At 42.8% G+C, this 25,297-nt stretch overlaps 1 protein-coding gene across 1 annotated transcript in view; it reads left to right on the top strand.

Moving 5' to 3' along the window:
• SGCD (sarcoglycan delta) overlaps nucleotides 1–25,297 on the top strand; it is a 405,485-nt gene that overhangs the window by 267,031 nt on the left and 113,157 nt on the right. The window contains exon 5 of the mRNA XM_024760147.1: nucleotides 1,230–1,349. Coding sequence (XP_024615915.1) covers nucleotides 1,230–1,349 — 120 coding nt within the window. The remainder of the gene's footprint in view (nucleotides 1–1,229; nucleotides 1,350–25,297) is intronic.

Below are 25,297 nucleotides of genomic sequence, written 5' to 3'. Positions count from 1 at the left end.
AGGGACAGTTATATCAGAATCTCCTGGGCAGTTTTGGAAAAAATATAAGCTTCCTGGACTCTACCCTCAAATATTTTTCTATGTGAATTTCCAGCCAAAAGATAAATTCCTTTTTGATCTCAGCTATTATCATTGAGAATGATGACACCCCCAGGTTATTCTGATGCATTTCTGTGGTCTAGCTTTTTGGAGCCTTCTGAACTTCGGGTATTTAGGTAGCTCTATGTTGTTGTTGTTTTAAGAATTCTAACATACTAACCTGTTCTACGTTTTCCATAATACCTAAAACTCTCTGCAGTTTTCTAGTTGACTTATTAACACATGTTTAAATGTCTGTCTGTCTGTCTCTATCAGCAGGTAAGTGCTAAGGGATCAGGGACTTTGTCTTCCTTTTGCCACTACTATAGCCTCAGCTTCAAGAAGAGTATCTGTTGTGAGATGATAAAACCTCTAAAATTTATTTTTTATTGAATGAAATTCTATCATGAAAGATTCAGTAACTTTCAAGGCAATTAATTACAAGATATTATAGCCTCTTCTGTCAAGAAATGACTTATATACTTGTCTGGTGTCAAATGCAGCCAGCGAGTCAAGGGTAGAAAGAGTGAGGCAGATTTCAGCTGAATATAAAGGTGCCCTTTCCAACAGTTAGGGCTGGCCAAAGATATGCTGGTCCTTCAAGAGTTGGTGAGTAGGGCTTCCCTGGTGGCGCAGTGGTTGAGAGTCCGCCTGCTGATGCAGGGGACGCGGGTTCGTGCCCCGGTCCGGGAAGATCCCGCATGCCACGGAGCGGCTGGGCCCGTGAGCCATGGCCACTGAGCCTGTGCTCTGCAACAGGAGAGGCCACAACAGTGAGAGGCCTGCGCACGGCAAAAAAAAAAAAAAAAAAAAAAAAAAAAGAGGTGGTGAGTATTTTGTGCTTTCATAAAGGCAAGCCAAAATCTACAAGTATTGGAAAGTAATTTGCTGGTTAGCTGAGGGAAATCTCACTCAAGCATTAGTTTGGAGGAAGGACATAATGGTTTTTACAATCATAGCTGGAGAGCGTATGATTAAAAGTGATTGACAAGATATGGCTAGTCATGAGGCTGCTTGTCACAGCTAGCTGCTGAAAACCAATCCATTTACATTAAAGTCCAGTACAGTCTTGCCAGATGTATCTGTTCTGTGAAAAGCTCTTTATAATTGAATGCAACAGAACTAACGTATTCCCTCTCTCCCCCTTCTAGGGCCAAAAGCTGTAGAAGCTTATGGCAAAAAGTTCGAGGTAAAGACAGTTTCTGGAAAATTGCTCTTCTCTGCAGATAGCAATGAAGTGGTAGTAGGAGCTGAGAGATTAAGAGTTTTAGGTAAGTAAACTTCAGTCATTGAACTGGTTTAATGCTACTGTGTACATTTTAGAGGAAAAGTTAAATGGTGTCTAGAAGAGTGATTTTGGCTAATTACCTGTAAAGGTAATTTTACTCTCTCAAAGCAAGGATGATGAACCTCCCAGGCCCCACCTTAAAAGTTTCTCAAATCATGAGTCTTTGTGGCACGTCTGCCAACATCAAGCTTCGGGTGGGGATGTGTGCTCATACCAAGAAATGTACTAAAATCCTCACAGGTTGGCAGTCCTTCAGTAAGCAGTCAAGACTTGTATACGTTGTTATAGGGATTACTAAACCTGGTTGTAAGTTAAGAAGCATGTAGGGAACTTCTGAAAAGTTCAGGTTCACAGATCCAAGCGTGACTTAACTGAATTAGAAGTTCTGTTGTAAGGACCCAAGAATTTATTTGTAAAAACAGGAATTTCTCTGTTGGTTCCACTATTGGAATCATTGAATTTGGCTGTACACCGACATGGTCTAGCAGGGTGGTTTAAGAGTTCTGGTACTGGAGCTAACCTAGCTTTTCATCCGGCTCTGTCACCTACTAGCTGTGTGATTTTAGACAAATTACCAACAGCGCTGAACCAGTTTCCTTTTCTGCTCGACTGGGCTAAGAACGTCTACCTCCTCTAGTTCTCCCTAGGGCTCAATCAGATTGTGTTAGATCATCTTATACACGCTTACCACAGTGCCGAGCACAAAGCAGTACTCGTTCAGTGCTGCTGCTATTAATACTAACCCTGCTTTTCCTTCTCTTGCTCTCTGAGTACCAGTTAAAAGCTCAGACTCTGGAATTAACCCACTATATTTTTAATGCTATCTCTGTCCTTTAATAGCTGTGTGACCTAAAGCAAGTTAGCTAACCTCTCTACACCTGTGTTTTGCTCATCTGTATAATGGGGGTAATAGAAGTATCTACCTTCTGAGACTGGAAGGATTGAATGAAATAATCTATGGAAAGTGGTTAGTAAGTTGGCTAAAAAATAGGAAGTGTTCACTAAGTGCTAGATGTTATTAAATTATTATGTTATTTGTACTTGAACTTATTATTTGCTGTCTACATTATTAGTTGCACCGTGCATCTTCTTTCTTCTCTATTAGTGCTGTCTTCGCTCTGTTCATCACCTCCACCCTCAGTCCATCAGCTTGTCTGGCCTGTCTGTCTGTCTCTCTATCTGATATAATACACATTCATATCTAACTTTCTTTGTAGGTGACTCCTAAGTTTCCATCTCCAGGCCTGGCATCTTCCCTGAGTTCTAGGTCTTCCTTTTCATCTAGATATTCCACCAGCCTCTCATACTTAGTGCATCTTGAGTGCCTAACACAGTAACACACGTGAACATGCACGCACACGCACATACCCCACACACACACTCACCCTCTACTCTCCCACCTGTATTTACCCCTGACTCCCCTATCACTCTGACTGGCCCCATTATGCTTTCCTCTGTCAGTGTCAAAACTTTAGCATCGTTCTGACCAGCACCAGGCTCAGCAGAGTCAGAAGATGGCAGTGGCCATCCTGACAGAGCTCAATGGCATGGGAGGGCCGGGTGCAGAGGCAGCGAGCCAGGGGCGGTCTAATCGCTGGTCAGGTGCTCACTGGGATGGAACAATTCCTTTGTCTTTCAGGGCCTTGCTTTTTCCTATCTGTAAAATGAGAGTTGTCGAGAGCAGAAGTTTCAAACAATTTTTTAAAACTTAGCAACAGAAACTTTTAAAAATAAAATTTCATACCAAACCCCAATCAATAAAATGTGTAAAAGAACAGCACTGGGCTTCTCTGGTGGCACAGCAGTTGAAAGTTCGCCTGCCGATGCAGGGGACAGGGGTTCGTGCCCCCGTCTGGGAAGATCCCAGATGCCGCGGAACGGCTGGGCCCGTGAGCCATGGCCGCTGAGCCTACGCGTCCGGAGCCTGTGCTCCGCAACGGGAGAGGCCACACCAGTGCGAGGCCTGCGTACCGAAATAAAAAAAAAAAAAAAAAAAGGAACAGCACTGCTCTGGGTTGTGGATGGGGTTTTAAGGCATAAAGGTTAAGCTGTATAGCTTCTTTCTTCCCTCCCACTCTGTCCTTGGGAGACCTCTTAGAACTCATTTTTAAAACCCCTTAAGTAGATAGTCTTTAAAAGAAAAAAAGGTGAAGTCTATTGACCACTTGCATGATCCAAGTAGCATGCTTTATATGCATTATTGCATTTAGACCTAACCAACACCTTGTGAGGCAGGCACCGTTTTTATCATCCCCATTTTACAGGCGACGGAACTGAGCTATAGGGAGAGGTGAGCCATAGTAAAGGGTGAGAGCCAGGATTCCCAGCCAGGTATTTGAATACAGACTGCGTCACATTAAAGCACTATACTTTGCTGCCTCCTCAAATTGGTCCCATTTTTAGATGAGTACACTAAGGCTTGAAGAGGTGAAGAAACTTGCCAAGATCAAGTACCAGTAAGTAGTGAGACTGATGTTCAAATCCTTGCCTATGGACTCCACCCTCAGTGCACATGGCTACACATAAATGTAGTTCTAAGACCTTTGCCAACTCTCACAATGAATGTTTTTCTCTATTATTCGTAGAAATGGCACTTTCTACGTTAGTTCTAAGTTTTGGGGGGGAAAAATGCAGAAACATTAAGCTATCCTCTTAGTCAAGAGTCTTTCGCTCTACCAGTTCTAAAATAACTGGCCAGGGGAAAAAGTGATGGTATCTCATGCCGAGATCATTTTGTACAAATGGTGTTTGGCACTTCCCATTAGTCTTTGGGGCTTCGTGAGTCACCTCACTGCTTTAAGATCTGACTTTGCAAAGATACAGATATGTTAGATGTCCAAACACTGTGGTTTCATCCTAGTGTACAAAACTCTATGATGGTATCATGTAAGAACTTCCCCCCCTCCCCTATCGTGACATAAACTAAGGATTGGAAGACGATTGTAGCATTTGGTCGCTTGAAGGCAGGTGGATAATTTTGCTGCTGTTGTTTCTTGTGCTTGTGATGTTTCACTTACAGAATGATTTAGGACAAAATATGTCTCTATCCATCATCAGAAGCATTTGCTTTTTTGTGTAAAAATGTAGAAAGGAAGCATCATAATAAACACCAATGCTGCTACCAATGCTGAAAAGAAGAGGAAATGACCACCCCACAAATCTCACATCAACCTACTCAGTGGAGTGAGCCTAGTGTGTTGCAGAAACGAGCTTCCTGTCATCTGGGATTCAGCCATATGGTGTGGAAGGAGAAGTTTCGGCAATTTCATTTTCAGCTTAATGAGAAGTTTGTCTTTTTGAGTCATCAGACTGCTCACACTCTTGGGAGGCTGGAATCTGGTTGCGTATTTCGTGGTGGAATCTAACGTAGCTGGGTTTGAATCTTTGCTCAAGCATTTACGATCTGAGTGACCCTATCCAAGTCTATTTTTCTCTTTAAGCTTTAGTTTCTACACGTACAAAACAAAGCGAGAGGAATACAATAAAGAATGGAAGTAAGAATGAATGAATACAGTAAGAAACATCTGTAAATAAATCAGTAATTTTAGCTGATAGCTGAGTAAGAACAAGCAGTAGAAGATAATAATAACCCTAAGGAGATAATGTCTCTTGGAAACAGTTGCTTAACCCATGGGCTCAGAACGATTGTTTATACTCCTCTCTGGATAACCACACCCACCTATTCAGTTTTCAGGATAATGACTACCTTGGGCACACTCCGAGGACCTTGAGTAGTCTGGCTAAAGGACTAGTAGCCATACCTCATAAAGAACAGTTCGATTATCTGGAAACTTTTATCCTGGAAAAGATATGGAGGAATCATGTAGGCAGACAGCAGTTGCTGACGTTTCATAATGCACATGTCTCCTGGGGTAAAAAGAGCAGGCAAGAGCTGTGTAGTTGAGTGGTCGAGAGAACAGGTTTAATCCCGGTTTCTGTCATTTGTCAGCCAGTGCCTTGGGATGTGTCACTTTACCTTTCTAGGCTTCCTTCTACTCTGTGACGTGGTGTAATAATGCCTGACTCTCTCAGGAGTTCGGAGAAGTAGATGGTACAGTATATGTACTGGTTATCAGCACAGTGATTGGTACAAGGTCAGCACTCTACGTGCTGACTGTTGTGTCGGTGATGGTTTTTGCTGTTCCACTTGGACTTCAGGGAACCCATCAAGTTCTAAAATTGTACCTAGCCCTTGTATGTTCACAGAAGAAGGTACTCAGAAATTGGCTTAGGACTTGTAGGAGTGTTCAGATATCAGTTCAGTTTGGACTGGTAGATATCCTGAACACAGCTAGGGTCAGAAGAGAAAACACCTTTTGAAGATAGGGATTGAAGGCCTGGGTTGAATTCCCAAAATTGTAGGGTCTTTCCTTCCACTCAAAGACTGGTTCTCAGAGCATGGTCCTTAAATTAGGAGCATCAGCTATGGTCTACTTGTTCGACATGCAAATTCTCAAGCTCCACCCTAGACCTGTTGATCAGAAACTCAGGAATAGGGCCAGTAAGCTGTAGGTGATTGTGATGTAGGCTAAAGCAGGGGTCTCCAACCCCCGGGCTGCGGACCGCTACCAGTCCGCAGCCTACTAGGAACCAGGCTGTAGAGCAGGAAGTGAGCCAAGCTTCATCTGCCGTGCCCCATCGCTCGCATTACCACCTGAACTATCGCCCGCCTCCCCAGTCCGTGGAAAATTGTCTTCCATGAAACCGGTTCCTGGTGCCAAAAAGGTTGGGGACCACTAGGCTAAGACAGTCACAGCTCAATCGTTTTGCCACCACTTTGCTGGTAGCTCTCATTTGAGTTCAGGTTCAGCTTTTTCCACTTTGCTCCAGAAAAGCTAAAGTATAAATAGAGCAAACACACACAGAGGGCTTATTCTGTGCAAGATGCCGGTCTCTTGCCATGAGTGAATGCATTTGATCCACAGCACAATCTTAGAGGAAGCTGGCTCATCACCGTGATTTATAGAGGGGCAAACTGGGGCACAGAGTGCCATGAACTTTGTCCTCAGTTCCACAGAGGGACACTGGCAGAGTCAGGATCTGAATCCAGGCAGTCTTACCCACTGTGCCTGATGACCTCTGTCACAGTGAGCTTCAACTTCCCTGAACTCCGTAGCATGTTGCATCATACCGAGCGGCAAAGAGAACTGGACCACAGTTGTCCACTTATTCCCCTCATTTCTGGCTTCTAGAGACGCCGCTCTTCCCACCGTTTTCCCACATCTGTAACTGTTCCTCCACTTCCTTCACTACCTCTTCTTTCACTTACTCAGGGACGTGGATTCACTCCCGGCACCACATATGGACTTGCCCCTGGGTCAGTCCTTAGTTTTCTTTTTTCACGTTTCTATGGAAAATCCCATACTTACGTACAGTTTCAATAATTGCCCTTTTCAGGTGACCCTCAAATCTGTATTTGCCTTGAACTGTCTTCTCATTTGTAGTTCCACATTTCCAAAAACCTGGACTTCTCTGCGTGGATGTCTCTCCATCACTTTCACTTCATCACTTGCAGCTGAACTTACCAATCGCCCTGTCACACTCCCCACCTCTCCAGCACCTACTTCCCTAACTCTCCACATGGGGCCTCCGTGCCCCTAGGCTTCAGGGCCTTGCTTTCATTCAGGTACCAGGCCCTGTCTTTCTTCCCACGGGCATCAATGTCTTTGTCAACCTTAGGTTTTCCGTATTACAAAGGTATCTATTTAGGTCTTACACAAGAGAATTTAAGTTTATAGCCAAGCCCGTTCATTTAATAACCAAAAAGGTGTAAAATTAGCGTGCAGGATGAGGCATGGTATAGTTTAACTTTAATTACAGAACAAAGGTATTAAGTACCAGTCAGCAGTGGCCTTTAAAAAGCAGCAAAAGTAGGCATCATAAAAGCCAGCGCATCTAAGAGGCATCTTCATGGAGACGCCAGGGAAAACATAATTTTGATCTTCATTAGTGACCAGTTTCATTGAACAATGAATTGGACATTATAGCCCCTATAAACAAAGCATAATTATAAAATGTTATTCTGATTGTTAATTAGGTCTCTTTATACTCTAGATTAGTTTTTTAAATATGTCCTCTAGATGCCACTTGATGCTAATTATCCAAGTTACATTACTATCAACTGAAGAACATTTTTAATTAAATCTAAAGCCATTTAAATTAACATAAGATTTATAGAAATTTAAATGTGGTCTGATGCATTTAGCCTTTTGAATTAGTTTTTGATGAAACTCTGTACTGCAGCCTGGTAATTGATAATTATGATGAAAAGAGTAGGGTGTTCTTAGTAGTGTTTATTCATTAAATATATGTGTGTGTGTGTGTGTGTGCGCGCGCGTGTATACGTGTATACACACGTGTGTATATGTGTGTGTAAATGTACGTGTATACACATTTATATATAAGATATCTTTACTGTTATTGGAGTCATGGAGATATAGAGATGAAGTGGTGAATGTTCCTACTCTTTCAGGGAGGTATCTTATCAGGGAGATGAAACACACGTGCCAATATGTGAGAGCCCAAGCAGAAAACAAGCTTCTTAGAAGGATAGAAGCAAAGTGACTCCAGAATTACAGATTCTAGATGTGGTAGGGTGGTATCCCAGAGAGAATTTTGAAAGCTTTGTAAATGGCGGGAGTATTTGAACTAGGTCTTGAGTATGGATTGGGGGAAAAAAAAACACATGAGAGTGCTTTCTTGGCAAATGGAATAGCACTTGTTTATCTGTCAGGATTCATTTGGTTGTGATTTCTGTGAATCCAACTCAAAGCCAGAGGTGGGGAGATTTATTGCCTTGTGTGGTAGAAAAGTTCAGTGGTAGCCAGCTTCAGGCTAGATTCAGTGGCTCGAATAATGTGACCAAAATTCAGTCTCTGTCTTTCTCTTACCATCTCTTAGCTCTGTTTCCCAATCTTGTATTTGGTCCTCACCTCTGCTGGTGAACAGGAAGAGGGCTTACCTTCCGAATATAAATCCAACAAAGTCCTTGTTTGTACTCTGACTGGACTGACTTGGGCCATATGCCCATCCTTGAATGAGTCATCATGACCCGGATGTTGGAATCTGCTGGTTAGCATGGCCTGGCTCATATTCCACTGCTGGAGCTACGGTGGGAAGTGCCTGGGAGTGAGATAAAGAAGGGGTCAGTTCTCAAAAGGAAAACTGAGGTGGTGTTACTGGGAGGGGGACTGGGTGCTGGGCAAAGAAAAATAGCAAATATTCATTATATTTTCATTATAATAATCAAAGGCACCATCATGAAAACTCATGACTGTTGTACATGCAACAGTGGAACCCAGACATTATGAAGGGTGTCCATGGAAGATACTCTGTGAGCTCTGTCCCCCTTTCTTGCTTAGGCCCAGATACCCTGGCTTCCTTGCTTCATCACCAAGCATGTTTTCACCACCCGTCGTTAGTACTTATGCTTCCCTCTGCATGGAATCCTCTTTCACAGTCTATGCATAAAGGATCTCTTTCTTTATGGCTTAAATATCACTTCATCAAAGAGGTATTCTTAGATTCCCTTAAAAAAAGAGCATGTTCCTGCTATCAAGTCTATACCAGGAGTTGGCAGAGTATGGCCTGTGGGCCACGTCACACCACTACCACCGCTTGGTTTTGTAAATAATGTTGTACTGGAACACAGCCAGGCTCACATGTATTGTCTATGGTTGCTTTCACACTACAACAGCAGCGTTCAGTAGTTGAGACAGATCATGTGGCCCACAAAGCCTAAAATATTTATTATTCGGCACTTTACAGGAAGTGTTTGTTGATTCCTGGGCTGTACTTTTACCTGCTTTATTCCTCTTAAGAGCAATTATCACAACATGACATAGCGTGTTGTGTATATATGTGTTTATTTTCATCTTGTCCACCTCATTAAAATGTAAACTTCATGACAACAGGAACTTTTGTTTTTCAGAGTCTAGAATGATGCCTGGTCCCTAGTAAGTGCTCACTAATATTTGTTGCATGAAGGGATTGAAATTTATGAACCTTGGGATGTTTGATAACCAATCTGGATAGTACAGAGAAACAGAGGGAGTGAGACCTTGCATCTAAGTTAAGAGATTATTATAATATCTTTGTTGAGGATTCATGAAGTCCTAAACTAGGATAGAGAGAGAGAGAGAACAAATGGGAACGATCATCTTGAAGGAGAACTGATGAATCTTGGCAACTCATTGGACGTGGAAAGTCAAGAGGGAGGGAAGCTGGGATGCTTCTGGTCTTGTGCACCTTGTCAGTCAGACAGCTGTGGCACAGTTAACAGAAATGTATAGGGGCAACAGCAAGTTTAGGGCTGAAGATGAATAGTTCAGTTGTGAATGCACTGGATCTTGCTCCTTGAGCACCTCTCTAAGGGAGAGGCCAAGTGTTTGGTGGGAAATGCCAGCCCAAGAAAAGGCCCACAAGAGATGCCCCACTGAGCAGCTGAGCAGAAGGGTCAGAGAACCATTGACACAGATTGAACAGGTGAACGCCAGAGAGGTGATGGCCTAATAGGGCATCCGGGAGCAAGAACTTAGAGAAGCTCTTCAAATAGAGCATCACTGAAACAGCTCCCGGGTCCAGGCCATTTCTTTCTCTGATGGAGGCTCAGGGCTGGCTTACTGGGGCCATGGCTGCCTTGCTGGAGGCATCCTTAGAATTTGAGGGGCTCATCCTGTGTTCTTACACTTGTTCTAATCCGCTCTGCCTTTCTACACGAGAAGGAACTCAGAAGCTTTAGAATGTGGCATAACTGGGTTCTGCCGTACCTACCAGCTACCTGAAGTTGGCTACGCTACTCAGATCATTTAGTCCGTGTATGTGGGTGCTAAATAAACAAACTTTCCCCTTTTCCTATTTCTTTGCCTCCATCTTCTTCTCCTGTTTCTCCTCCTTTCTGAAGTATCTCATCAGTGAGTAGAAGGAAGCATGAGAGAGGCTACAGGATTATAGTAAAAAGTGGAACATACCTCCTCTTCTGTGATGGTAAAAACTGAATAGTTCAGACATTGCTCCTTGGGAGAGAAGGGCCTACGAACCTAACAGTAACATTTGGGTAACAGATCAGAGGAACCCCGAAACTTGCCAGGGCCCTCCTTCTCTCTGTTATCCTTAGCAGAGATCATCTGCTGGGGATTCAGCTATTTACATAGAGAACTGCCGGTCGTACAGTTCTTCTGGCACCTCATCCCAAAGTCGGTTTGTTATTTATAGGCATGCAGGAATACTGTATTAGATCATAAAGATACATTTCTCATAAATAATGTAGCGAGAAAGCCACATATAAAAGAGTCTCAGATGAACAGTTCCAACCTGAATAAACCAGAGATACTAAATGAGAAAAAGCACAATTTTACAATAGAGAAATAATAATGGGGTCTCATCGGAAAGGCTGCTGGAGGTACAACTCTCATCATTCCCCCAGAGCCAGTCCCAAAGCCTGGGTGATTCCGCCACCTGGTTCCACGTGTTCACCCACCCACGTTCGCGGGCGTCTTAAGCTGCCTTGGCTCAGCTTCTCCCCCCACGCTTAGGGGTTGATCCCTGATGCGGGAGGAGGATGCATTTGCCGGGCCCCAGGCGCTTTTCCCTTGGGCAGGAGGGAGATGTGATTTCATATCAGCGTGATGGATTAATCATTCTGCGTCAACATCCCCCGCTGTCCCAGCAGTGTTGCCTTAGCCAACCTCCCCCGTTGCTGAGCCATTGTCTTCCTCATGTGCACGTGGGGATGGGGAGAGGAGGTAAAAAGGCAGTTGGGGACATTTGTCAGCTTTCTAGTTTGATTGAAGAGTTGATGAGGTTCACTACTTGGCTACTTGCAGGAGAACCAATTCCAGCACTTACTAAGGGAGGGCCATGTTTGCTTTTTTTGTCTGTGGAACCGAGACGACTTTAATTTCTCTATCAAGCCACAGCTAATATGCTTTCAGGCATCTGTTGGCTTGTTTTTATCCTCAAAGTTGTCTTCTTCCCGGTTAATGCCAAAGACAGAGTATTTTCAGACAAGGAGATAAACTAACTTCTACCAGGCCATCTTCAGTGGCAAGAGGCTTGCCCGAGAGTTTGGCTCTATTGTCTCCTTTCTCGTTAATCATATTCACTGTTGTAGAATATTCTTATGCAACCAGAAGTCACCTGCGTTGGATTTTTTTTCTTTCTTCCCAGCAGAGGCCAAGTGGAATGTTGGTATTCCACGATGACACTAGGAATTTAATGAGATGACAGTGTGAATAAGAAACTCTCAGTATGCAGAATAAGGAAGGAAATTAACTTTATTCTCCTCTAAGGAAGGGACTTGAGTTTAATTCTGCTCATTTGAGTGGGAGGAAAGAGCACAAAACATACTTGTGTTGTGCTTTTCCTCCCACCTTGCTCTAAGCTTTACCAGTCTTTGAATCTCAACTGCTTCGGCACCCTGTCTTCCCAAGGAGTAGTGGGGAAAGGTGGCGAGGGTGAATATAAACAAAAGAAATAAGGAGAGACAGAGGAGAAAATATCCAGAACCCTTCAGGACACAAGATAGAAGCAAATGCCTAAGTTTCTTCTTTGAGGGACAGTAGTATCGGACAGCATAATGGTTACCTGGGTAGGGGCTTTGAAGGCAGACCGACTGGATTCCACTTCTGGCTCTGGCGGTACAACCTTAGGCAAGTGCCTAAATCTTGGAAAGCCTCAAGTTACTCATCTGCATAATGAGTGTGATAAGAGTACCTACACGATATACGTCAAGTCCTTGGCATGGTGCTAAGCACAGCATAAGTGCCCAGTGTATGGATGCCCGTCCCTCCTATAAATTCCTATTGAACAGCATTCGTGCAGCTATCACCGATCGAAGTTCAGTGCAGGGATGGAAGGACACAGCACAAAAGTTCCTTGATCACAAGTCGGTGATAGTCTAGTAAGGGTATTAAAGCACATACCCAGTGAAACATTCAATAGCAGCGAAAATGGTTTTTAAAAAGTTAAACAAAAAAAAAGTAAGATAACCCTTGGCTGCAGTTTGTGCTGGAGACGGGGGTAGGAGACCAAGCTCGTGGAGGTGACCTGCCGAACTCCCCAGAGGAGAAGTCGAGGGGAAGTGTGATGGGTGGGCATGGAGATAGACTTCGCAGACATGGGGGAGTGAGCACAGCCCCCAGACAGCAGGGTCACTGGAAGCAGGAGCCCAGCTCTACGGGACAGAGGAAGTGGGATGGGCCGCCACTGGTTTTTTTTCCAGCAAATAAGCACATTTGGATTTAGCTTTGGGGAAGGGCTTGTCATTATCAGCATAGAGTAAACAGGATTTGCTTTCTTCTCCAAAAGCCTGAGTTAAGACAACGTCTCAGGTTTCCGTGAGAGCCTCCCAGGGATCTTCTCCTTTTGGCAGTGTCCCGGACGGGATGTGGCTGCAATGTTCATGGAAATATTTGATAGGATTTTTATTCTGTAAGCCAAAGAGAAAAGTTAAGTAGAGTTGGACACTTAGAAGTTATTTATGATGCAGGAACTTTCACGGGTCAAAAAAGAAAGGAAGTGACTTCAGCAGGAAGGTTCTTGGCATTATTCAAGCCATCGTGTAAGCAGTTCTCACTACAAAAATGACAGAATTACAGAAAGAAATTCAATCGCATGCAGCCAGTATTAGTTGAGTGGTTATTCTGGCCAACTGCTGCGCAGACCAGAGGGACCCCCAGGGCCCCTGTCTTTCTGGAATGTGCAGCCGAGCAAGAAAGACAGATGTTTTAAACGTTTACGTGAGAAGAATGTGTCTTATGGGAGAAGTACAAGATGTATAGAAACATAAAATTAGGAGATTTTAACCTAATTTTGCAAGTAAGGAAAATCTTCCTTAAGGAAATGATGATTAAGTTGAGGCTGGCAAGATAAATAGGAGTTAATCAAAGGAAAAGGGACTTGGAGCGGCTGAGACTGGGGTAGCATCTACAAAATCCTGGGGAAGCATGACCTTTCTGGAAAAGTGTAAAAGTTCAACACAGCCAGAGGGTAGAGGTCAAGGAACAGAGTGCCCAGACATGAAAAGAGACAGGCTATAAATGTTAATAAATTAACAGTTTATTAAATGCTTACTCTGTACCGACTACTGTTCAAATCTCTTTACGTGTTAGCTCAATTCTCATGATAGCCCTCTGAGATACGTTTTATTATTCTCACTTTACATATGAACAGACTGACAGATAGAGAGGCAAGTTTCCCAAGGTTATGTAGCAAGTTAAGTGGCAGAAGAGAGATGCAAACCCAGATAGTCAGACTCTAGAACATATATTTTGTTTTTTTATAACAACTTTGTTGAGATATGATTCACATTATCTTACAATTCACCTATTTAAAAGTGCAGTTCATTATTTTGTTATAAAGAGCCTGTGCTTTTAACATATATCACGTACATGTAGCTACAAATATACATACACATTTCTATATATGTTTCATATGTATGTATGGTATATGTATTCGTTATGTATGTCATATATGTGTATATGTTATATGTATACACATTATATGTTATACAAAATATAGATGACTATTACAAATACCTGGATACTTATGGAGGTGTGTGTGTATGAATATATTATAAAACCATAATATAGTGTGTATCATATTGAGATATAGATTTAAGAGTAGTGGGGAGACACTGAAGGGCTTCAAACTGGGGAGTGACAAGATCTGATTTGTGATTTACAGGGTGCTGTGAGGACAATCAACCGGTGAGGGGTAGGTTGGACAAATCTGCTAGTCTTGGGACCAAATGCACCCATGAGGTCTGTGGTTGGTAGTTTGATCCAAAAGGGAAGTCATGAGCCTGCTCTACAGGGCTTACAGTGCTCACAGACAGTTCCCATTGCTCTTTTTCACTCTCAGCCCAAAGGAAACAGGCTGTGCATATGACAAAGGACAGGATTATGCCGCTTGGAAAGAGCACAGGCACGGCTGATGATGTCTGGACACAGTGCATTTCTTCCCGCTAAACTGCTTGGTGGGAGCTGATCAGAGGTCAGAGCCCATTTAAAGTTGTTGTATCATGGGCTTGTGGAAGAGACTGCATTTAACCAAACAAAGGAGAGAGCTGATATGCAATTAGTATGCAGGGTGCCTATGAGCTATGGATAAAGGTAATGTGCTTTTCTCCTTTGGCTGTTAAATGCGTCTCAGCTGCCAAGGAAAATGACTTTCCCTCTCGACTTCCTATCTGTCTAGCTGATTGGCTATTGGGGAGTTTTCAGGCTCTAGTGCTTCAACTCTATGTTTAATGAGGGCATCCTTGCATGAACAAGTTCCTCTGGCCTAACTCTTTCTCCCAGGACTCTGAAAATACGTCTCTCCTTAGCATATTCTGATCAAAGATTTCTAGTGAACCAATGGAAGGTGCCAGGGCATTGGATTTTTAAGGCATGGTCTCTACCTGCCTTTGGGAACTTATGCTGGAGGATGAGATGTGAGAAATGCACCAGAGAAGTGTACCCTAAAAGTGCCCAGAGCACTGGGGGCACAGAAATTCCAAAGAAAGGCCTTCACTGAGAAGTGGAGATTTGAGTTAGCCCTTGAAGGATTTCATTGGGTGAAGTTAGGAAAGGCAGGAGAAGCGCTTCCTGCTGGAAGAAGATAACATAGAAGACCACTGTTACTCTTGTGGTCCAGCCTGGTAACTGAACACGAGTTCAAAACCTTCGTCCTTTTTTTTTTTCTTAGATTCCATATATATGTGTTAGCATACGGTATTTGTTTTTCTCTTTCTGACTTACTTCACTCTGTATGACAGACTCTAGGTCCATCCACCTCACTACAAATAACTCAGTTTCGTTTCTTTTTATGGCTGAGTAATATTCCATTGTATATATGTGCCAAATCTTCTTTATCCATTCATCTGTTGATGGACACTTAGGTTGCTTCCATGACGACCTAGTTGGGTGGGATAGGGAGGGTGGGAGGGAGGGAGACGTGAGAGGGAAGAGATATGGGAACATATGTATATGTATGACTGATTCAGTTTGTTATAAAGCAGAAACTAACACACCATTGTAAAGCAATTATACTCCAATAAAGATGTTAAAAAAATTAAAAATAAAACTTTCATCCTGTCACCTGAACAATGGAGGGATAAAAAATGAACTGTGTGGGCTTCCCTGGTGGCGCAGTGGTTGAGAGTCCGCCTGCCGATGCAGGGGACACGGGTTCATGCCCCAGTCCAGGAAGATCCCACATGCCACGGAGTGGCTGCACCCGTGAGCCATGGCCGCTGAGCCTGAGCGTCCAGAGCCTGTGCTCTGCAATGGGAGAGGCCACAACAGTGAGAGGCCCACGTACCGCAAAAAAAAAAAAAAAAAAAAAAAAGAACTGTGGGAGAGCAACTGAACTGACTGGTGTTTAAGACAATTCCTTTCCTCGTTCTGTCTCCATCTTTGTCCTGCTCTCCCTTCCTTCTTTCCTTCCATGATTCTCAGACAGAACAATTATGTAAATGAGTCTGGGGGAATGTCTGTGCTACCACAAATCACAGGTGGGCTAATGCACAAGGGCTCATGAAATCCTAGAAAACTGAATGTATAGTCACCCTCTGCATAGTAGTACTGAGTTAGATCTGAATATTTGCTGGCATCTTATTTGATTGTCTGAACCATCCTTAAAGGTACTTAGGATGGAGAGAAAAAAAAAAAGAAAGGAAAGGAAATTTCTAAATCTCCATCTTAGAGATTAAGAAGAGATTGAAGCCTATGGAGGTAAAACAGCTTGCCCAAAGTTTCTCAGGTAGTGTGTGCTTCTGCCCTGAGGTCAGACCTTGACTCAGGTGAGATACAGTCACCCACACCTCACAATAACAGTGGTTAGACCCTGCTGGGAGTATGACCCCCGCAAGCACCCCTGCGGATGATGCAGAAAGTTCTGAGAGATGGACTGTGATCTCTGAACACTTGCCTGGTACTCATGTTGGATGGTCATCCGAAAGCAAGAGTTCTTCTCCTTTTTTCTGCCAGGGAGGCTTTTGTCGGGCTGCTGAAGATCTCTTCTCAGAACTGTATTTTTAACCCATTATACAAAATGCCCAAGATTACCAAACAAAGCCAATATTAGATAGGTATCAACATCTAAAAAACAATTGTTGCACGTATTATGTGCAATCTCTATGTTAAGTTGGGGATTCAGGTGGAGTATAACAAGTATAAGACGTGACTCCAAACTCTGAGGTGTGTCTATATCATTTCATGTTTAATATCTTGGAACAGATGAAAGGGCCTCCTTTTTCACATGGAGCTAGCTCTGTGGTTAAATTCTGAGGATGGGGTTAGCTTGGAGCTGTTAGGATGAGGATGTTACGATGCACTGGGACCAGATAGCGGTTCTCAACAGGGACGATTCTGCCCCCCAGTGGAAATGTATACAAATGTCTACAGATATCTTTGATTGTCACAACTAGAAGTGAAGGGGGTGGGGGCCCTGCTACTGGCACATAATGGCTAGAGGACAGGGATGCTGCTTACCATCCTACAATGCACAAGACAGCTCCCACAACAAAGAATTACCTGGCCCAGATGTTAATAATACCAAGTTTGAGAAGCCATGGACCAGAGGGAAGGTGTACAGAACACTGAGTGAAGTCCCTCTATAAATAAACTCGAGTGTCTCTGGTGTTCTGCCCTTCATCCCCTCAGAAGGTTGTATGTCCTCCTTTCTGATTTCTCAAGGTTGTAGATTCCGTTCTTTCCCCCTCTGTAGTGCCTGACGTCAGGCCATACACACAGCAGGTACACAGTGAATGTCAGTCACTGGTTAAGGGTGACCCTGCTGTCTCTCCAGCCTGGGGCTTGACCCTAAAGTAGTGGCAGAAGCAAAGAATTCAAGGTGACAGCTCTGCAGGAGATGGCTGTTTGGAGTGGGGAAAACAGAAGTGACATGAGTAGAGGTTTGAATCTCTGCCTCCCATTTGGAGCAGCGTGATGCCCTCCTTTTGTCCACGAAGTAAGGAATGTAGCAGCCTGGGCAAGACATTCCTCATGGGAAGTTCCATTACTTCTCGATACAGCATATATTATACCTGTTATATAGGATGGATATCCATTCCCTTATTTATATAATCTTATAGTTGAGATAGACCTAAAAAGGCATTCATGACTTTACTGACATTTGTTAAGGACCTCATGTGCATTTAGCTCCGCTTTATATCTTTTACATTTATTAAATCACTTGTTTGTGATGCTTCCCCCCAAGTCCCTTTCCATTGAGAACGAGTATTGTTTCCTCAGTACAAATACCTTCTCTTATCGGGGCAAAAGATAGGCTGCACCTGTCATCCCAGGCATTTAAAATGGCAAATGCTAAGTTGTATATTAGATGCATGCCTTGAAGACTACTACAGTAGCACTCATAACAGCTCATAGTTGGATCCGTTTCTTTATAATTCTGAGATGTGCTGAAATTGGTAGCATTTTCTTTTCTTCCTTTCGGGCTGATTTGGCCCAATCTTGAATTATGATCAATTGCCTGGTGGGAGGGTAGTTTCTATGGGGTCCCTGGGTCTCTGAAAGTTCTTTGCTCTAATGGATTAGGGGGGATGCCAGTGTCATCCATTTAGTGAGCCTCCTCCTTGAGCTGTTTCCATTTGTCATGAAAATCTGGAAGGAGTTTTTGCATTGCCTGAGTAAGAAGATTCAGAAAAATGAGACTGGGCTTATTGATTTATTAGTGTCCAGTGTCCCTAAAATTGGACCTTGGGTTGGGACTTTTTGAGAGCTATAAAAATGTATAGATGGTAGGCCCATGTACCAAAAAAAAAAAAAAAAAAAATGTATAGAGCGAGTTTAGCAGACCTAGATGGCAGTCTTGCCGTTCATCTTATATATTTAGCTTACTTATCTGACTTTAATGGGACCTACTTATATAAGGGGCAGTTTTCAAAGACTAAAAGTGGGACTTCCCTGGTGGCACAGTGATTGGGAATCTGCCTGCCAATGCAGGAGGCACGGGTTCCATCCCTGGTCCAGGAAGACCCTGCACCAATATTCAAACACATTAACCAGAACTATGCTGCAACATATAATAGAAAAAGAAAAAAGAAAACTAAGCAGTGAGTTAAAAGACCCAACTTGTAGTATCCACAGTACTATAAATTAAAGCTGTATTTCTGCTTGGTAAAGTATAGAAGCAAAATGTGCAATATGGAAAGACTATATCCCTTCACCTACAAAGATGAAGTGTCAAGAGCCCAGAGTGACTTGGTTCAGTTATCAAAATGTAGGGTCTGAAATTCCTTGTACCTTAAAGATCTGAAGGGTATCTCTTGGGAATGTCTTTAGTCAACTTCAGTAGCCCATTGACAACTTCTCATTTAGAGCATATATTTATTAATGGACAGAAGTTCCAATATTCATCTTCCATTACTGATCAGTACTGGGACTAGGGTTCATTTGTAAAATAAGAGATAGTAAAGAAATCATTAGAATTAGATATCCTTGAGAGCTTAAAGCTGATACTCATTTGATTTGAAAGCATCGCCATGACATATTTTGTCTTTTCCTTCTACCGTTCTGATCGCCAAACCACAGACAGGAAATACCCAGAACATTTTAAGGTCATTGCTCAGTGAGGGAGCTGCATGTAGGTACCACATCTGACTCGGGGGGGAGGTAGAGGGAGGAGATGGATGTCCTTGTGAGTGAACCACAGGATAAGTTTTAAGTGAGAATCCCCAGAACACAGCTTCCTGACCTCAGTCAGATTTCAGTATTGAGTCCTGCTGCCCCCGCTTACTTGCGGTGGGATCCTAAGCAAGTCAGCAACCTGACTGAACCTTTTGTGCCTAATGGAAGCATCAGTACTGCTTTCCTAGATAGTCATGTTGGGAATTAAATAAGACCTACATGTAGAGCTTACCACAGTTCCTCAGATATACTAAGTTCTCAATAAATAGACTATATTTTATCATTTTAAACATTAATTCCCTCTCTCAAAACCTCAGTTTCCTCATCTGCAGATGGAGATGATAACAGTGCCTAACTTGGGCTGTTAACAATGATTGAACAACATAATACACTAAATGTGCCTGGATTCACGTAAGAGTCAATCATTGTTCTCGTTAGAACCTTGAATGTTTCCTATAAGTCAACAGTTACATATTTAAAATACTCGTGCAAAATAATATGTAAAAAAGAAAAATTCTAACTGCCCAACAACATATCAAGCAGCATAGACTTCAGCAGTAAAAGCCAAAGTAATGCTGATAAAAAGAAGAATTCTAGCCAAGAAACACAAGAATGGTATTCTCTGCCTAGTGAGTTCACATAATGCAAAAAATTGGGCCAAACATGATATCATAAGGGATCCAAGGATAGCTGAAAACATTTGGGACATAATAAGGAGAGAGTAAAAAGGAAGAGAGCGGTAGGACCACAGAAGAGTGAGTTCATGCTTTGGAAGAGTATTTTCGCAAGGTTATCCAGCCACCTATAGAGGGCAATAGAAAGAAGTCCACTGGGAAAATCAGTAAGGCCAGAATCATAAAGTTCTTTTCTGCATTTTGGGCATATCATCAAATATAAACAAGCTGATTGGCCCACATAAGTAAACCGTCACTGTTTATTTCTTAAATTCCAAGGGATGATGAGAGAACAGCTACAAGAATGCAAAGATATAGGAATCTAGGCCAGGACTCTTTTTTTCTGTAAAGGGCCAGATAGCAAATATTTTAGGTTTGTGGACCACGGGATCCCTGTCACAGCTATTCACCTCTGCCATTGTAGTGGGTGAAACCTGATAACAAATACAAATGCCAAAGACTGAAAAATCTGTCTGTAGACTGAGAGGTATGGAAGCTTTGGCTTGTTCAACACGGAATCTCAGCAGTTTTGCCGTTCCTCATACACAGTAAATGGTGGACAGATGGACCAATGGATGCTCCAACCCACAAACGGACAGGCAAATTGACTGTGGCAGTGGCTTTATGTCTGTTTCTGAACAAGGGTACCGTCATCATCACAGTTAGCATTTATTGCATTCTTACTGTGCGCCAGGCCCTGTTCTGAGTGCTATACCTGTGTTAATTCATTGAATCTCTACAGCAATCTGGGAGGTAGATATTATCATAGCCATCAGGTATCTGTAGTATGATATAGTCCTGGGCTTGTCAGGTGCTTGACCTTAAATGAGTCGCTTATGTTCATCTCCTCTGCTCCTTACATATGGGTGTTTTTAAGAATTTAAAAGTATATGTGAAAGTCCCCATAAAGTGATATTCAGGGATTAGGTCATTGTTGTTTCAATCCAGCTCTGGTATGTATGAACAGGCTGAGATGGTGCAGGATAGGAAGGCTTGACCCTAGGTGTGTATTGGCCTAGTTGGCTGAGGACAAATTGGAAAATAGGGCAAATTGTTGGGGTCCGTAGATATTATTACTGTTGCTCACCATTATTATTTCTGGTACCTAGGACATTGCCTAGCCCACATCAGGCACTAAATAAATATTGACTGAGGGAAGAAATGAAGGTATAAGCAAACAGAGGAAAAATGAAAAGAAAAATTCACCTGCACCAGCCCAAAAAGGGCACTCTAAGATATTCCGGGTGTTAATGGGTTCTCCCAGAGACTGGGATATAGATCATAATATAAAATGATGGGAAATGTCTGATCTATTTACTATTGCCTTGAAAGCTGAAACATTTTCATAATGCATCAGAAAGGCATTTTTCAGGACAACTTGGTAATTCATCTTTATCTCCTTGTATATGCAGTGCATTCCATTTAAAAAGAGATAATAATGTATTTACTTTAAAGCATATAGATTTACAGCCTGGGATAAAATATATTCATAGGTAGCATACCTTTAATACTGTTTAGGTAAAAAGAAGAATCAGCTGGCATCAGACGAGTATTGATTAACTGTCATTTGATTGACAAAGCAGTGCATCGTACACTTAGCAAATACCCAAATCGAGCTCTAAAGCTCTACAGATTTGGGTTTTGTCACTTGCTTTTTTTTTTTTTTTCTTCCCTTCTTCTTTAAAAGAAAATCAGTTGAACATCCAAGAACATACTCTTTGGAACTGACTAATTTAGACCTCATAGACGCTGTTTCTTATCTTACTGTGTGACATTGGCACCGTTTATAGGAGTAGAGGAAGAAGCTATACAAAACTCACAAAATGCACTGGCTCCTGGCTTGTTAAATAGAGAGAGATGCTAAATGCCCTCAAAGGCATCTGACACCAAGTCACACCAGAAGGACACTTTTCGAGCATACTGGCTTTCACAACTCTTGTCTGGTAGTGAAAATTGACTGACTTGGTTGCCCGGTGGATTTCCATTTTGTATTGAGCAGGTGTTTGAAGTGGAGTCGTACAGGAATAATGATCTCTCTCCAAAGACAGACTTGTTTGTGGGCTCCAGAGAATACTTTCTTCTCCTTGCTTTAGTGATGTGGCTTGTTAGGGACAGTCATGACATTGACTCCCCCACCCCACGAGGAAGATTACACATTATTCAGGGTGCTTCCAATTGTGACAGAAAACAAAGTTAATCAGGCTTAAAATATATTTTTTAAAAAAATACAAAAGATAGGAATGTGCTCACTCAGTAGATAGTTAAAAATTTCAGGTAAGACAGACTCTGGTGCCTTTAACATCTCTCCCCCTGCCCAGGTTTCCTTCAGGCAACTCCTTAGTGGACATCATCTCAGAAAGAAAGAGACGGGAACACCATTGTCTAGGCAGCCATAGCAATCCTTGAAAAGAACGGATTGGCCCTACTTAGGTCACACGCTCTTAGAGCAAACTCTCTTTCTGTGGAATCAGATATTCTGATTGGTCAGCCTGGATCACGTTCCCTTCTGTATGTTTGGAGGTAGTGGGGAGGGACATGTGATTATCAGCCCTAGCTGGTTTCCCCAAAGCAAATAATTGCTCTGATATCGAAAGGAGAGTGAGAGAATGTTAAACAGAGTAAGACATTGTCACCATTCAACTCTTCCCTTGCTCATTGGCACATGTGGTGTCTTCTTTTGAAGTTCCTTCTCCAGACTTTGTTTGTTGCTAAGTCTTGAAGATTTGCAATGATGAACACAGTTGAAGAAGAAACTTCATTTTTTTTTACTGCCCTTTTTTCCATAGTTATATTCCCTAATCCAAGTTGAATACCAGTCCAGGTTTTGATGCCTGTTACGAAACACTGGAGGCAGAGGGAAATGGGAAATCAAGACTGTTATGGTTGCCATGGCTTGGGTTTAATGTCAAAAAGGAAAGGAAAGGGAAAACCTCCATTTACTGGAGAACTGCCTACTCAGTTGTAGTTTCTCTTTGAAGATGCCAAGCTCACTTAAGGCTGCTTATCCACTTTCAGTCAAGTATTATGAGATCAGCAGGGAAACTTCTAGAATGCCAGTGTTCCCTCTGCCCCTTGGGGCCACATGACCTCTTTTTTCTCTGCTCTGCTTTGTCACATTTTCTCATTGAGATGCTACTTCTTGTTCACCTTTCAACATGGCTGCCAGCCCCAAATCTATGTTTGATGGTTAAAAATGTGAGCTGGGAGATTAGTTTGTTTGAGTTCTTCTCCCAGCTCTATTACTAAGTAGTTTTGTAACAGTGCATAAGTTATTACTGAACCTGCCTGTATTTCCCAACTCATAGGATTGCCAGGAAGATGAAAAAGACTATGTCCATAAAAGCACTTAGCATGATTCTAAATTCTCAGTAAATGTTGGTTGTCATTGTCTTGTGTCTGTCACTCACCGACATTGCCCTCTCCGTTGCTTAGTTTCAGTTCTCAAGCTAGCGTCTGAGTAGCCAGGTGTAGCCAGGGAGCATTTCGAAGAGGACCACCTAGATGACCCTTCAGCAGAGAAGTGGCTATGAGTAGGATGTGGCTCACCGAACGTTACTACTCTGGGGTGGTCTGTTCCTGGAGGGGGAGATCTGGGGAGTATGACTCTTAATTACCAAACTCATGATGGAAGGCATAACAGGTTCAGCAAGGAGTTAACATGGGCTCTGCCCATGTTTGTCTGAATTCAGATTCTGGTCCCCACACTCACCCTCTGCGAACCCTTTCTGCACTTCAGTTTTGTCATCTAAAAATAGGGAGGTGATATCGTGTACCTCATAGGGGTACAGTGAGAGTTAAATGAGTCAGTCCAAGTGAAGTGCTTGGAAAAGTGCCTGGCAAAGAGTAAGCACTTAATAGATGTCAGCTCCTGATAGGACTTTTCTTCTCTAAACATGACTCTGAACTCCTGCAATAGTCTGGTAGGAAATTCCATCTCTGTCATTACTGGGTTGCTTAGGAGTTGAAGAAGCATATATGGTATCAAGAAAATATGGGCAAGCCTACTAATCCTTGGTCCATTAAGCTCACCTCTGATATTTTCATTTTCCTGTGTAGTCATTGAAAGTATGTCGACTCTCAACTTTCATGCCATAGAGAAAGTCGAGGAATCTTTGCTGAGGCTCTGGGCCCCTGTGCAGGGGGTCCTGCCTTCAAGGGACGTGACCCCGCTGTCCCTTCTGAGAGTGTGCCATCTCCCTAGGGGTGACTCTGGCCTTCAAAGGACCTTAGATCTCTCAATTCTTATAAATCAGGGGCAAAATCTGCCTCCCCGCCTTGGCTTCCTTCGAAGGCACTCCTCTCTTTCCCCCCCCCACTGTAGGAGAGCCAGCACACTCTTACTAAGTTTAGGCCTATGCAAAAGGCAGGAATAGCTGCTGACTTAAGGCAGCTCTGCCTTTGACCCACTGAAAACCTTCCAAAATGAAACTCAAATTAATTTTGCTAAGTTAAAGCCAAACCCCAAACTCTCTACTGAATAATTCCGTTAATATGACATCCTAAAAAAGGTACCACTACAGGGCCCAAGAACAGTGAGAGCCAGGCATTATGGCTTGAGAGAGAGATTGCCTCCAAAAAGGGAGCCCAGAGGGATTTAGAGTGAGGAGATTGTGCTGTATTTGCAGATGGTGGTAGATACAGGACTCTATATATTTGTCGAAACTCATGAAACTGTATACCATAAAGAGGACATTTTACTTTGTGCAAACAAACAACAAAGCTGTGCAAAGGGCCTGGCTATGTGCTTGAAATGTAGGGAAGACAAAAATATGGGGATAGCAAACATAAATCAATACTTTAAAAAAATTATCAAGCCTCAGACAAAGCTAAAGAGGGGGGTTAAGCCTGATCACGTCATGTTAAAAAGTTGGGCTTCCTGTTGTAGGAAATGGGAGCTCATTACAGGGTGTAAACCAGACAAGAAACCTGCCACAGGTGGGCTCTGGGAAGTTGCACTGAATGCAGTAAATTGGAGAGGTTACGAGAGAGAGCCAATAGAAAGAAGAGCTAGTAGCAGCCTGCCCCACTGAGACCATGTAGCCATTTCCTTTGCTGGACAAAAAACTGTAAGGCTATCACAGTATAGTATAGCTGATACTAACTAGCTCATCCATCTTTCCTCCAAAAGCTTCTTTTTCATTCTGCAGCTTTTCCTGCTTAAGTGAAATTAAATTCGAAACCTTTAAATTTTCTGTAGCCACTTATCTAGAAAAGCCAAAGACTCTCTGGACATTGTTCTTGACTTTAAGTAGCTGACATCAGAATGAGGGCAAAGCACACTCAATGAACCATCTCACAAGATAGAGGGAAATGAGCGCTCACCCCAGATATTAGGTGTGCATTATGGAAGCACAAAAGAAGGAGCAATTAGTGTTAACTAAGAGAGGACCAGGGAAAGCTTCATCGTGGAGATGGCATTTGAGCTGGGTCTAAGGGTGTGATACACTGAAAAGGAAAACAAAGTACTTCCTGGCTGAGAACATCATGAGTGAAGGCGAGGGAGTGGGAGAATGCAACCCCACCCAGCAATCCGTGAAAAGATACTTCAGTATGGTATGAAGGTACAGTAACAGTGGTTTCCAACTTCTGGTCCTTTGGTTTATAGCAAAAAAAGATCTAGGTGA

This window comes from Neophocaena asiaeorientalis, unplaced genomic scaffold (genome assembly GCF_003031525.2).
Source record: "Neophocaena asiaeorientalis asiaeorientalis breed wild unplaced genomic scaffold, Neophocaena_asiaeorientalis_V1.1 scaffold336, whole genome shotgun sequence".
In the NCBI taxonomy this organism is placed as follows: Eukaryota; Metazoa; Chordata; class Mammalia; order Artiodactyla; family Phocoenidae; genus Neophocaena; species Neophocaena asiaeorientalis.
This window is presented reverse-complemented; position numbering and strand designations above follow the sequence as displayed.